Source organism: Euprymna scolopes, chromosome 19, assembly GCF_053919585.1.
Source record: "Euprymna scolopes isolate OS-2025 chromosome 19, ASM5391958v1, whole genome shotgun sequence".
NCBI lineage: Eukaryota > Metazoa > Mollusca > Cephalopoda > Sepiida > Sepiolidae > Euprymna > Euprymna scolopes.
In genome coordinates this window covers 31756351-31771347 of record NC_136500.1, presented here as the reverse complement: position 1 = coordinate 31771347, position 14997 = coordinate 31756351, and the positions used below count along the sequence as shown (strand labels likewise).

Below are 14997 nucleotides of genomic sequence, written 5' to 3'. Positions count from 1 at the left end.
CAGAAGTCATTCGGGGATAAGGGTTATTGTGTGTACAGTAATCAATGGGGTAGTATTATAGTAATCGTTAGTATTGGAGATTTGATAAAGTGTCTTAAGAGGGCGGTTCATCAGGAATTTGTTTTATGTTAGACTTGAAGACATCCAGGTTGTAGTCAGGTGGGAAACAGGCAAACAGAACAGAGTTCCACAGGCGTGCACTTCTAACAAAGAAGCTTTGTTCGTGGAATCTACGTTTTTGTTTTGGCACAGATAAAGAGTGGGGAAAACTTTTGACAGTGGTTTCAGCTAGATGGGTGTTTATCGTGAAAGATTAGCGAGGGGAGACCAGAGATTGGAGCTCAGACGAGCACTTGCCATGGAAGTAATGATAAAACAAAGACAGGCTCGCAACGTCTCTCCTGTGGGAGAGAGGTTGCAGGGAAGAGAAAAGGGCATCCCTCACTAAGCCACAAACTCTATTTTATACTCTGTCAAGGCAGGATAGGCTGTTTTTAGCAGCTCCTACCCAGATATGGCAGCAGTACTCCATCCTTGGACGTACTTGGCTTTTATATAGATAGAGAATTGCATCAACAGTGAAATATCTTCTGGAGCGGTAAAAGGATCCTACCATTTTTCCTGCGACCTTGGTAACTGACTTGATGTACGTGTTCCATTTCAAGTCAGGAGTAAAGGTCAAGCCCAGAAGCTTATCAAAACATGGAGCTTCCCCTAGACGAGAGCCATCCAGTTCAATTGATGTCAGATGGATATCAGAGCATCGATGATGTAAAGATAGGAGCTTAGTTTTAGATGCACCAGTTTTCCTACCAAGCAAAAACGGACGAGTTTTCCATGGATTAGTTTTCTGTGGACGAGTTTTCCTAAATTTTTTATTACTTATGTATCATTCATTTCGTTATCTTCTCAGTGAGATTTAGACACCAGGTTGGTTTATAGTGTACAGACTCCAGCTCTCCAAGAAGAGTCATTTTAAATTGGGATAAAAATAAAAATTGTCTCAATCTAGAAGGATTTCTTTTTTACTGACTGAAGACAGAAAAAATAAAGTGTAGTATCAGAACAGGTTGTACACTTTAAATTATTTATTTGCTAAAAAATATAACAGAGAACAAGGTCATCAAATGTGGGGGAAGGTGGGGATCGTTGGTTATCCTCTATCTTACACTATCTATATTATTCTTAGCTAGAATCATTTCATTCATCACAATACCACATTTACTTCTATTCAAAATAGTGTCAATATGTTGAATATACATACATATATAATATATTTGTTGCTGGCTATCTTGCTTTTGCTTGTTGCTGGATCTCAGCATTTTGAACCAAGAGAGAGACTTAGCTGTCGTACAAAGCTAAGACTCTGTAACATCATATTTGTATAGATACTCCCTCAGACATTTGGAATCATGGTTTTTAAATGTCTGAGGGAGTGGCACTCGTTTGACAAGACGTTGCAATCATCATATAATATATATATATATATATATATAATATTCTTCATTAACATTAATACATTTTTAATTAAAAAATATTTTCCATAATATGGCTAAAAAATATCAATAAATTGTCTGCCAATAATAAATTTATTTAGTGTTAGAAATCCAATCAATAAAACTTCATACAAAAATATCTGTCTGTCCCCACTTTTCCACAAAAAATAATAGCGGTCGTAAATACTTCTGCAAATCTGTTTGGAAAGTCTTTCCAACAGATTCGCAGAAGTATTTAGGACTGCTATTATTCTGTGTCCTTGCGTTTGGTATATACTACGAGATCTGCTTTTCCGTCTTTTCGCAAGGATAGTTGACCTTACATCCAAAATAGCAATATTGTATATCAATTTAAATGCCAGTGCGATGCTGGTTATGTTGGACGAACATCCTTACACTTTTTGACGTATAAACCAGCATGTTCCATCGAAGATCAGACAAGGGAGGATGGGGTCTGGTGGTCTCCCTCCTTCTGCAGCCTTGGACTCTGCTATTGGCCAACATTTGGTTGACAACCCGTGCTGTGCCGGTAGATATAAAATAGAATGGTTCGAGGTGCCACATAGAGTAGACTCCAAAAACCATTTAAAGATTTTGGAGTCTGTCTCTATTGCGGTGCGTCAACCTTCTTTGTGCTGGCAAAAGGAAACATCCAACGCATTGTTTCTCTTTGGGGAACTTTGAATCTTTTCTCCCGTTTTTTTTTTTTTCTCCCTTGTTGTGCCAATATTTTAATCGTTTTTAAACGTTAATAAATTTATTTTAGTGTCCCCATACTTTTGGCACATTTAATAAGTTCCCGATTAGAACTCTTTATTTTCGACATAATATTATTTTGTACGCTATCGATTTTCTCCTGATGAGATGATAGCCGAAAGAGCTCTTGAGAAACTTCCGCTTATTATTTTCAAAACTAATATATATATATTTATACTAGTAAGTCTACTAATATATATATATATATATATATATATATATATACTAGTAGGTCACTTGGCATTACTCGGTTTTAAAATATGCTTAAATATGATATTTTAATTCATGCAGATTTCACATTTATTATTAGAGAGTAAATTCTCTATTGATCATTATATTGTACCAAATATATAATAGTTTCAAAAGTTTATAAAAAATGACTTATGTGTCATCAGCTAGAATAGAAATCAAAATATATAGTTTTCTAGCCTTATTTGTTACCATCTGAGCTAAAATCCGATGGATCTCCGAATTTTAAATTTTTTAAGTAAGGCAGATGTATCTTTTAATTGTTCGTCTTTTGAAACAATTAAAAGATACATCTGCCTTACTTAAAAAATTGCTAGGTTTATTTATGGTGTCTTTTACATATAAAAAAAAACCCACCCAATACTTTTGCTGATGAGGAGACTTTGTTTAAAAAAAAAACTATATGTCAAAATTATTGTCCGTGGCTTTAGGTGTGTCAGAAATTTCGTGAAAAATATTGAATAATTTCACCCCGTCTTTCCAAGCTTATAACTCCTCGAAAAATGTAATTCAAACCCTAATTTTTTTCAATTAAAGGAGCAAGGACCAAGGTTTCATTAAAAAAAAAAAAAAAAAAAGGTTTTTTTTTTTTAAAAGGTTTTAAACTTCGGACTTTACAGGTAAATTTCTAAAAAACACTACTTTTTTTTGTTTTAAATTTGAATATATTATTTATTGATCTTTTATCTTCAATTTGTGATATATAACACTTTGGTGAGTAAATTAATTATTTACTTTTTAATAGATATTTCAAAATGGGAGGCGTGAATTATTCGACCTCCTGTCTTTCCAAGCTTATAACTACTCGAAAAATGTAATTCAAGCCCTAATTTTTTTTTCAATTAAAGGAGCAAGGACCAAGGTTTCATTAAAAAAACAACAAAAAACAAAAGAAAAAACAAATAACGTGGTTTAAAAAAAAAAAAGGTTTTAAACTTTGAACTTTACAGGTAAATTTCTAGAAAACACTACTTTTTTGTTTTAAATTTGAATATATTATTTATTGACCTTTTCTCTTCAATTTGTGATATATAAAACTTTGGTGAGTAAATTAATCATTTACTTTATAATAGACACTTGAAAATGGGGGGGTGGGTGAATTAAAAAAAAAAACGTTTGTCTAAAATATTATATTCGGTTTATTGGAAAGAGCATAAAATTTCACATTGACCCTGAAAATATCGTAAAAATAGAATCAATTGAAAAATTGATAGATTTTTAAAGTTTAAAAATTGAAAAATATTGAGTTCGTAAAATTCATTATAGTTTTTTAAAAAATAAAATAAAAATATTTCTATTACTTTTAAAACAACTTTAATAGTTTATTTTGGAAGTATAATCCATAAAGAAAATAAACAACCCACTTTTAAAAGAGAAATTACGAGTTTTTTTATATTTTATTTGCAGTTTCGTGTTAGGGGTGTCAAAAATTCCTACAAAAAAATCTGATACACCTAGTCTATCACAATAAAAACATTGTTTTCGAAACGATCGTACAAATTATTGACTTTGTTGTTGTTCCTTCTTATGAAACAGATTTTTAATTCTAATTTGAATTTTAAATTATGAATCACATTACTAAATATTAAAGTAGCTCTAGGATATTTGCCTATCGAGCTTATTATATCTGAATTACAACGAGCACTGTTCTTTTCTTGTATTTTAATTAAATTAGTAATTTTACTATCACATTAAAATACACTCTGCTCTTTAGACTACTATTCTAACCCCCTTTATATATATATATATATATATATATATATATATATATATATATATATATATATATATATATATATATATATATATATATATATATATATATATATATATATATATAAATAAAATGTATGTGTGCTAGGACGTTTTCATCCGAAATTCTACGCATTTTCTTTAGACAGGAATATTCACCGGTCACATGAGAGTCGCTATTTTTTCTCGATTATGGTCACAAAGTGGATGTTTAATTTAGTAGAACGTTATAATTGAAAACTGATTCCGACGATATATTTTTTCAAAATTTTATTTTTTAATCTGGAAGTGAAGTGAAGTCTGTAATCGATGAGATTAACCGGAAAAAGTTTTCAAAAGTGAAAATTATGGAATTTATAGAGCAGAGGGGGGGGGGGCAATCCCGTAGACGTCCACCATTCACCAACACATTTATTAAAAAAGAAAAACAGTTTACAGATATTCTTATTAGATTTAAAAACAATATTGAAATGAAACAAACAAGAACTCGTGGACCTTTTTTTTAGTGGGGATGTCATATTGGCTGCCACCGTCTATTTTCTAAGAGTTGCAGAGTAATGGCTAGTTAATACGCGTCATTGCCTGACAGTTAAACAAATCGGCAGATTTGCCGTTTAGTTGTACAAATATCCTCAAACCAGGTAATCACTAAAAGAGACTCTTAAAAGTAGACACCCGTATCGAGCAGAAGGTTTTTTTTGTTTACGTGTTTTTGTTTCACAATTAATCACATAATTATTGAAAATGTGATCATCGTTATTAAAATTTATTTTAATTAACCACGTTGTTTAACAAATTTTAAAAAATAATGCAAGATGAAATTTTAAAACGATTAAATATGTTTTTATTTTATAACTTAACATTAAAAACATTGAACAATAAAAATAAAATTTTGGGTACTTATGTATTTTTTTGTTACTGTGCTCTGCAATAATAATGTTATTTTGAAAGCCATTCTTAACATGGGGAGGATGTTTTGTAACTATTCTGTGCTTACACCTTACAGGTAAAAAAAAAAAAAAAAAATATCGTGAAACTTTAATTTAACCTGAAAAACTATTTAAAAATAGCGTGATATCAAAAATGCATAAGCACCAAATTTTGGTTTAATTTTACAGTAGATATTGTTCTCGGGTGTATATGATGGCAGATGATACTATGTTATTTTTTATAATTTTTTTCAGTTTAAATTCAAGTTTCACGATACCCCCCCTTTTTTTTTAATTGTAAGGTGGAAGCACAGAATAGTTACAAAACACCCTCATCTCCTAATCAAGAATGGTTTTCAAAATAATAACCTATTATTTTGAAAACCATTTTTAGTTTTGGTGTAACAAGTTAGTATTCTGAAAGCCATTCGTAGTTTTGGTGCTGTCTGTGAGTGTGCTGAAATAATAACGTTATTATTTCAGAACGGCACCAAAACTACATAAGTACTGAAAATTTCATTTTTATTGGTCAATGTCTTTAATTTTAAATAAAATAAAAAACATTTAATCATTTTAAAACTTCATGCATTATATTTTTTAATTTGTTAAACAACATGGTTAATTTAAATTAAATTTTAATCACATGATAACATTTTCAATAATTAAGTGATTATATTTTACTTATTTAAAGTTTGTAAAACGTAAACAAACTTTTACTTGATACCGGTGTCGACCTTTAAGAGTCCCTTTTAGTGATTACCTGGTTTGAGGATAACGGCAAATCTGCCAACAAATCTTGATACTTTATGCAAAATACAGAAAAGTGCTAAAATAATGTTAGGGTTTGTATTACTGTACACATAGATTCGAAAGTTGTCAAAAAACAAATATATAACAAATAAATGTTATCAAAGGCAAGATGAGTTACTTTTCTACCAAACTGGATATATTTTTCGTGTTTTTATTCAATGTAACATGTTTATTCAGATCGAAAACCATACAATGTTTACCGATGTATGTATTGGAACATTCAAGATGGCGTCTGATTCTCTCTTTAACACGGTAAGTGTGGGAAAAGATGTTATAAATAAAAAACCGGATAAAATACTGTTAAAAACTCGCTCAATATATGTTACCGTGACATAGGTTGACATATATTCCGCGGGTTTTTAATAGTATTTTGTATAGTTTTTTTTAATTTATAACACCTTTTTCCAAACTTACGGTGTTAAAGAGGGTGTGAGACGCCATCTTGAATTTTCGAATACATCGGTAAACACTATGTTTTTCGAGCTGAATAAATATGTTACATTGAATAAAAACAAAAAAATATATCCAGTTTGGCAGAAAAGTAACTTATCTTGCCTTTGATAACATTTATTTGTTATATATTTGTTTTTTGACAACTTTTTCGAATCTATGTGTACAGTAATACAAACCCTAATATTATTATTTAGAAACCCATTCTTTACATGTAGAGAGATCCGTTTTTTGTTTGTTTGTTTAACTGTTCCGTACTTTCACCTAACATTTTAATAAACAACATATACCGTAAAAATTTAAGTTAACTTGAAAATCCTTTCTAAAAAAGCACGGTTAGTATTCTGCATAAGTACCTACATTTGTACCATTAATCCTCAGTCCGAGTGGTAGATTTGTAAACAACACAGAATCGCATAAAATACCCCCCCCCCAAAAAAAAACGGGTTAAAAATCAAATTCCACCCATCTTACATTCTTCGTTAGCTAATCGTTATGCTGCATGATGAATGCCCTGGAATAGTCACTTCTGATTAATGTTTACCAGTTTCTAAACGAATTTGACTGTTTTTCATAATAACAAAATGTTTTAAAACGGGCAAACATTAATCAGAAGGGATAAACGATCAGCTGACGAAGAATGTAAACAAAGACGGACTGAACTTGATTTTCATTAAAAAAAAAACAAAAAAACCCACTGGATTTATCTCCCATAGCAAAAAAAAAGTTTTTAACTGTCCTGAATATGAGATCATTTTATGTTTAATTCATATGCGAAACTGACCCCCACCCCACCCACCTCCTACTAGTTTTTTTTTCTTCTACCGAGTTTTTTTTTTTTTTTTTTTTCATGATGTTCATACGTAATCGACTAAAAAAGTAGAATCTCATATTTTGGGGGATGAAAGTGTTAATCTACAATACCAATTAAGAAATCGTGTGTGTGTGTGTGTGTGTGTGTGTGTGTGTGTGTGTGTGTGCTGCATGCTGCACTGCTGCTGCTGCACTGTTGCTTTATTATCATAATACTTATTCGATGGTATTTCAAGGAAGAATGGAAAGGAGTCACCATCGTCTACGTCCGTCAAAATAATTTTACGTCAAAACAGCGTAGGTAGGACAGGGCACGAACCTCATTCTTCAAATTTGTTTTAGCGGATGTTCCTCCCACTCCACAGCCTCCTCCTTGGTATGAGGGTGGATGTGTATGTTCCTTGGTCATCCTAGTGTTTATTTTGCCATCACTAACAACAGACACTGCTCTGCCATTGCAGATTGCTCTTAAATGGCATTTCCAATAAGTTCTCATCCCTCGCGTTCTGTCTTCCGTGTAAATAAATTCTTTGAACACAAGTTTGTCTTTACTTCTTTGGGATACCACGTACTCGGACATCAGCTCTGGAGCGGAATCAAATTATTAAAAATATTTAATGAGAACAATTTACGCCGTGGATTAGAAACGTTCTCAAATTCGAAAAGATGCACCTGAAGAAGGTCGGGTGTTACATCGACCGAAACGTTGTGACATCCCAGATGAGGATTGTAGTTAGAAAAATTCAGATAATATAAATGAAATTATTCAATTTAATTCGCACGTGACAGGCAGTTATCAACGGCTTTCCTGACTGTCGACCAATGGCTGTCGACTAGTGGATTGTTTGTCGCCCAGTTTGCTACTATTACTTCTACAAATTACAACCATTTAATACTTGTTTAAATCCTTTATATAACGAAAGTACCGTTCATCTTTTAGTTAGTACACTACCGTGTGATTTTATGGGTAATATACACATACAATGTGATGTGGACAAAAATGATTTTAAAAAAACAAAAAACATTAAATTTACATATAAAACCGAAAATTCTAAATTAGTTTTTGTTTTAATCATATCAAGGGAGATAACTCAAGATATAAAAAGTCAACTTTGATTTTATATATATATATATATATATATATATATATATATATATATATATATATATATATATATATAATGTGTGTGTGTGTGTGTGTGTGTGTGATTACTGAAATACAAGTCAGTATCATCATAAAAAGTATAGTCGATACAGAAGTATTTAAAATAATAATAATAATAATAATAATAACTCTTGTACTTAGCTTTGACTCACCTTGTCAACATTATTGTATGTTCGTGTAGTTTTATTCCAACTTGACGTAGTTCTATCATAACTGTTCAGATAGTTTATATTGTGACGCTTTTCAAATTTCTGTAGCCATCTTTCTGTATATTCACCCTCGCCTTCAATCTTCAGTTCTCCGTGGTACTTAAAAGCCTGTTTAATTACAACAGAACTCGATAAAGGCAAACCACAATTTCGCTTTAGTTCTTGTTTGACCCACTCAACTAACATGCGGTCAAGATCTTCGTTTTTTGCCTTTTGCGTTTTTTTCTTAAGTTTCGACACTTCCCGATCGTTTATGCCGGTATAAAGCTCTAATAATTTGTCCCGTTGTCTCTTCAGGTCATAAATCGTGGTCGTGCCAACACCGTATTCCACGGTAAGCCTCATCACTGACACACCGCGATCGAGTTTATGTAATAATTCAATTTTCTGCTCCCCCGACAACGGTAGACGGGTTTTCTTCTGCTTCTCACGGAGTTTCAGGAAAGGGTCTGCGGAATTTTTGGACATTTCTGGGTCTATGATGTCGACTAAACAATTCCCCGAAAGATCACTTAATAAAATTAACCGAAGAGGCGAAAAGTGGGTTGTGCTGTGGTGTTTTTGTTGTCACAATGGACGCGTTGTGAGAACAAGCGGAGGACTGGAGGAAAGGTATAAATTGGGCTCTTTTGAAAGTCTTTTCGGTTTCGTTTTTAAAGAATTTAAGAGTTTGAAAAAATATTCAGTTGTTTAAAGAATAAGGATCGTTGAAAAATATCATCTATTTTTGTAATAAAAAAAAAAATCACCTGTTTTGGATAAAATTATTTGTTTGTTTTTATTTCTTTTTTTAATTTATTTTTTAGGTCTACTCACATAGACCAGCACATTTTTAAAAAGTTTGAAAATTGGACTTTAATTCAATGTTTTAATCGCTGGCGGCCATATTTTATTGAAAATTCTCGATTGTTATTGAATTGTCGACTAGTTACATTTTCCTTTTAAATAGCCTTATTCATTGAATTCCATAAAAAAAAGAATTTTAAGTTTATTTCTGTATGTATAAATAAATAAATACACACACACGGTGTAGAGTCAGATTGGTTCTTTTAGAGAAGTAAGTACTTCATTTTCTTTTTTCTTTCTTTTTTTTTTCACTTTTAGTTATTATCTTGAACATTTCAACTCTGCAATATGTTACGTCACATATTTCAACCGGTGTAAGGGCAAAAAATAATGTTTCTTTTAGTTTCGACTAGTTCGATTGTGCGAAAGTATATTAATACGTACTTTTGCTTTGTGCCTACGTGGTAGTTACGCTGGTGATTGATTATTGCTTGCCGAGCAATAATCAATCACTAACGGCAAGCAATGATTAATCACCAGCGTAATTATCACGTAGGCATCGTAAAAGTACAAACAACACATTTTTCTTTCAAGATTATTCGAATCTCACGTTAAGCCAAATAATGTCGTTAGAAAACCCTAACACATTAATCGAGCCAGACTGGCGTATCAACCCTCCCTCTAACCTAACCCTAAATTTAGTTTTATGGTTTGTTAATTAATATTGAAAACATAAATAAATTGTATTTTACGACAATAAGACGTGCCCGTCTATACGCTCTATTCATCTATAAAAGTATAATTTATATATCTATAAAAATTAAATTGTCTGTGTGTGTGTGTCTCCGTGTGTACATTTCCCTGCCAAACTACTCTGTCAATTTTCAGTCTACACACTCGAGATTTGACATGAGGGGTATTGAGATTAAGGAAAATCTTTTTAATCGGTTTTCGGCCAGAAATTTGGCTGTTAAGGGGTCAAAGTTCAACGATTTGGCCTTTGAAAACTCTACCAAACTTTTCCGCTAATTTGTGGTCTAACCACTTGAAATTTTAGATGTAGGTTACTTGGACATGGATCAAACTTTTTCATTTAATTTGAGCCCAAAACAATAAATGTTATGGGGTCAAAGTTAAAAAAAGAAAAAATTGACCTCTGCGGTCTCTACTAAATTACTCAGCCAATTTTTGGTCTAAACATGTGAAATATTATATAAAGTGTATTCAGACATATGGCAAGCTTTTAATCGGTTTTTGGCCGAAAATTTGGCTGCCAAGGTGTCAAAGTTCAGAAGATTTGACCGTTGCTGTCTCTAGCAAACTATTCAGCCAATTTTGAGTCTAAACATTTGAAATGTTACATAAAGGGTATTCAGACATGCAGCAAGCTTTTTAATCAGTTTTTTGGGCGAAAATTTGGCTTCCAAGAGGTCACAGTTGAAAGAGTTGACCATTGCAGCCTCTACCAAACTCCTCTGCCAATTTTGGGTCTAAATACTTGAAATTTTAGATGTAGGTTACCTGGATATGAGTCAAACTTTTAAATATATATATACATATGCACATAAAGTTATGAACAGTGCATAGGGCCTAAGCAAAGCCGGACTGCACTGCTAGCTTAACAATAAAAATGAATGACAAAATGGTTTGTAGATCAAAGAACTAGAAATTTGTGGAAAATAAATGAAAAAGAAAAGCATTCACAATGCATATGTGTCCAAATGTCATTCGACAAAAAGAAAAAAAAGTAAAAAAATACTCACCGTTGAAATTTTACAATAACATTTTTTAAGAGAAAATTGTCTTGTGTGTGTGTGTGTGTGTGTGTTTGTGCGTGTTTTTTTTTATAAAATTCGTTCAGAAGTTTTTATTGGCAAGCAATAAGAATTTTTGGAAAAGAATTCTTTTTTTTTGTCGGAAATAGTTCACAGTTGGAGAATAAAATACAATGAAAAGTTCCTTCTTTATTGCAGAAGTCTCGCATGACTGAGGACAAATTCAAAGAAAACAGTTCTTAATTGAAAAGGTTACTTGGCCAAATATCTAGTTCATGCGTTTCTCCTCTTTTCTTAAAATAATTTCTCCTTTTCTTTTTATTTAAAAAGAATTATATATATATATATATATATATATATATATATATATATATATATATATATATATATATATATATATATATATATATATATATATAAGAGAAAGAGCTCTACTCTCTATTGCATATTGAGCTTTTTTAATTCGGTTGGGATTACATTTTCTATATATAAATACTGTTATTTATATTAGTTTGAAGTTTACTATTGTGTATATCAGGTAAAAACTACATCCCTTTGTTTTCATTATATATATATATATATATATATATATATATATATATATATATATATATATATATATATATATATTACTAGCAGTTCAACCCAACTTTGCTGTTCATAACTTGCCCTATGTGTGAATACACTTTATGTAAGATTTCAAATGTTTAGACCAAAAATTGTCTGAGTAATTTCGTAGAGACCGCAGATGTCAATTTTTTATAACTTGGGCCCCAATTTTGACCCCTTAACATTTATTATTTTGGTCTCAAATCAATATACAAAGTTTTATCCATGTCCAAGTTACCTACATCTAAATTTCAAGTCTTTAGATCCAAAATTGGCAGAGAAATTTGGTAGAATCTGCAATGGTTAACTCTTTCAACTTTGACCTTTTGGCAGCCAAATTTTCGTCCCAAAACTAATTAAAATGCTTGCTACATGTCTGAATACTCGTTATGTATAAATTTCAAATGTTTTGACCCAAAATTGGCTGAGTAGTTCGCTAGACACCATAAAGGTAAAATCTTTTGAACTTTGACCCCTTGGCAGCTCAAATTTTCAACCCAAACCGATTAAAAAGCTTTCCATATCTCTGAATACCCTTTTTGTAAAATTTCAAATTTTTAGACCAAAAATTGGCTGAGTAATTTGGTAGAGACTGCAGAGGTCAAAGTTTTTAATACTTTGACCCCAATTTTTACCTCTAAACATTTATTTTTTGGACTCAAATTGAATTATAAAATTTGATCCATGTCCCAGTAACCTACATTTAAAATTTTTTAAAAAAGTATTTAGACCCAAAATTAGCAGAGAAGTTTGGTAGAGTTTTCAACGGTCAAATTGTTGAACTTTGACCTCTTGAAAACCAAATTTCTGGCTGAAAACCGATTCAAAAGATTTCTCCAAATCTCAATACCCCTTATGTCAAATCTCGAGTCTTTGGACTGAAAATTGACAGTTATTGTGTAGGGAAAGGTACACACACACACACACACACATTTTCACTTTTATATATATACTAGCATTTCAGCCCGACGTTGCCTGGGTGTTTGGAGGTGTATGTTGAGCAAAAAATATAAATAAAAGTGGTAGTAGGAAGGTAAGCTCGAACCCGTACCGTGAAGGAGGAAAAAAATGTTACGACCAGCGTAAAACCGGGAGTAACGTAGGTTTTAATTAATCGAAAAGAGGAGATGACTTTCGAAAATATCGGCGAAAAAAGCGACCCCTCCCTGTAGAAATGTGCTCAGTTGAGGGTGAAGAAATTAATGTTTTTAGCCAATTTTTCGTCTGAAGGGTCGAGCTTCAAAACGATACTGATCTTGTGAAAATCTGTCGCCTCTGCCGAAAGTTTTAGGCAGACATGCAAACATACATACGTACATTTATATATTGATAGCTCAAATTTTCGACCCAAACTGATTAAAAAGCTTGCCCTATCTCTGATTACCCTTTATGTAAAATTTCAAATGTTTCTACCTACCTTTGTAAGTTTTTAGTGATTTAACTTTTTTTAAAGCGTTTATTCAGTTAAAAAACAAGTAGTGTCGAGTAAGTTTTTAACGATCTAACTTATTTTAAAGCATTTATTCAGTTAAAAAAAAAAAACAGGTAGTGTCGAGTGTTACTTTAGAACAAAGATAATATCCAACAAAAAAAATAATGGTGCCTCAAAAAAGAATTACAGATTATTTTACGTTAAATTTATATTAGAACCTTATCTTCCACTCTAAATAGTAAAATGATTGCTTTTCTTTCCATTAAATTTTTTAAAGGGTTTCACATGTAATCACCTATAAAAGTAATATTTAATTTTGAACACGGGATTTACCTGTGTTAATATACAAATTTGTCATTATTATTACTATTATTAATATTATTATTATTATTATTATTACTATTATTATTATTATTATTATTATTATTATTTGCATCTCATTTTTGTTTTTGTGTTTTTTTTTTTTTTTACAGCAAATCAATCTAATAATCTACCAAATTTTTATAATCAAAATAAAACCTTAACTTCATTTATAGAGAGAAGGCATGCAATAGTTAACGAAGCCCATGCCGTACTCATGCTAAAAATGTTTTTCTAAATAGTAACATTTTTATTTAGAAATTCATTCGTAACAATGGGTAGGGACGTTGTTAAATATTTTGTTCTTACATCGTTTTCTCATTTGCCTATCAATCGTCGATTATTTTCAACTGTTTATGAAAACTTTCAAGTAGCATGTTATACACTGACGACGAACTGATACAATTTGGCTTTGTTTTAAAATCAAAATAAATCTTTTGTTGTATTACAATTTTCAATCAATTACAAGGAAAGTATTTAGGAAAAAATATACACAAAAATCACGCGGGGGTTTATGTAATGATTAAAAAATTTACAAAAAAAAAAAAAAAAAAAAAAACCCAAAACAACAAATCTCTAATTAAATATATATAAATTTTCAAAGAATTGGAATTGGGAATCGTATCGGAATCGGAAATTTAGAACGGAATCGGTAATTGTATAAGAATCGAGAAAAATTTTGGAATCGTCTCATCACTAATATGTTTTATTGATTTATCATTTGGATAAACGAATATTGATTTCTATGAAAGTTTAAATAATTAGTCCCTCTGATTAAAATACAGACATTCAGATTATTCTCTGATATTTCAACAAATTTAGGATACCTTTCGATTTCGTTTTTTTTTTTTTTTTTTTTCAAATATAACGTTCATTATATAATGACATTTGTCCTAATCTTTTTCCTTTGAATAAAATAGCAATATATTTGGGATTACTCCAAATATAAATTTAAATTTTAACTTTCCACCACAAATCTTTTTCCGATTCTCAGATCTTTCAAAGAAATAACTTCAAAGTGTCGTCGATATCACAAAATTAAACAATAACTGTCAGCATATTTTTTTATCATTCACAGATCTTTCCAAAAAAAAAAATATATATAATTCGTTTTCAACTTGGCAACAAATTATCTACAGTTCAAAATATAAATTTAAAAGTTTAAATTACATAACCAAGATATCAATTCGTCACATGTTTTCTATATTTTAAAGGTATGAAAACATAAAATGAATTAAAAAAATCTTCTCGACATTCTTGTATTGAGTTATCATAAAAAGGAGAAAAAATAATTAATTTACGTAAACACATTTTCATTAGATGTAAAATAGATTTGGACTCATTAACGTCTTTATCTTTCATCTCTGTGAATACGCTTTTCTTCTATTATATATTTGTGCGTATTT

At 30.8% G+C, this 14997-nt stretch overlaps 1 protein-coding gene across 2 annotated transcripts in view; it reads right to left on the bottom strand.

The window, feature by feature from the left end:
- The window catches only part of LOC145303495 (uncharacterized), a 94047-nt gene extending 84950 nt beyond the window's left edge, over positions 1-9097 (bottom strand). The window contains exon 1 of one of the 2 annotated variants that reach the window (XM_080144920.1): positions 8573-9097. In XM_080144920.1, coding sequence (XP_080001046.1) covers positions 8573-9097 — 525 coding nt within the window. Of the gene's footprint in view, positions 1-7574; positions 8213-8572 lie in introns of those variants that run through there. The other variant, XM_080144924.1, reaches the window with a different exon arrangement.
- Between the last annotated feature and the right edge of the window lie 5900 nt (positions 9098-14997).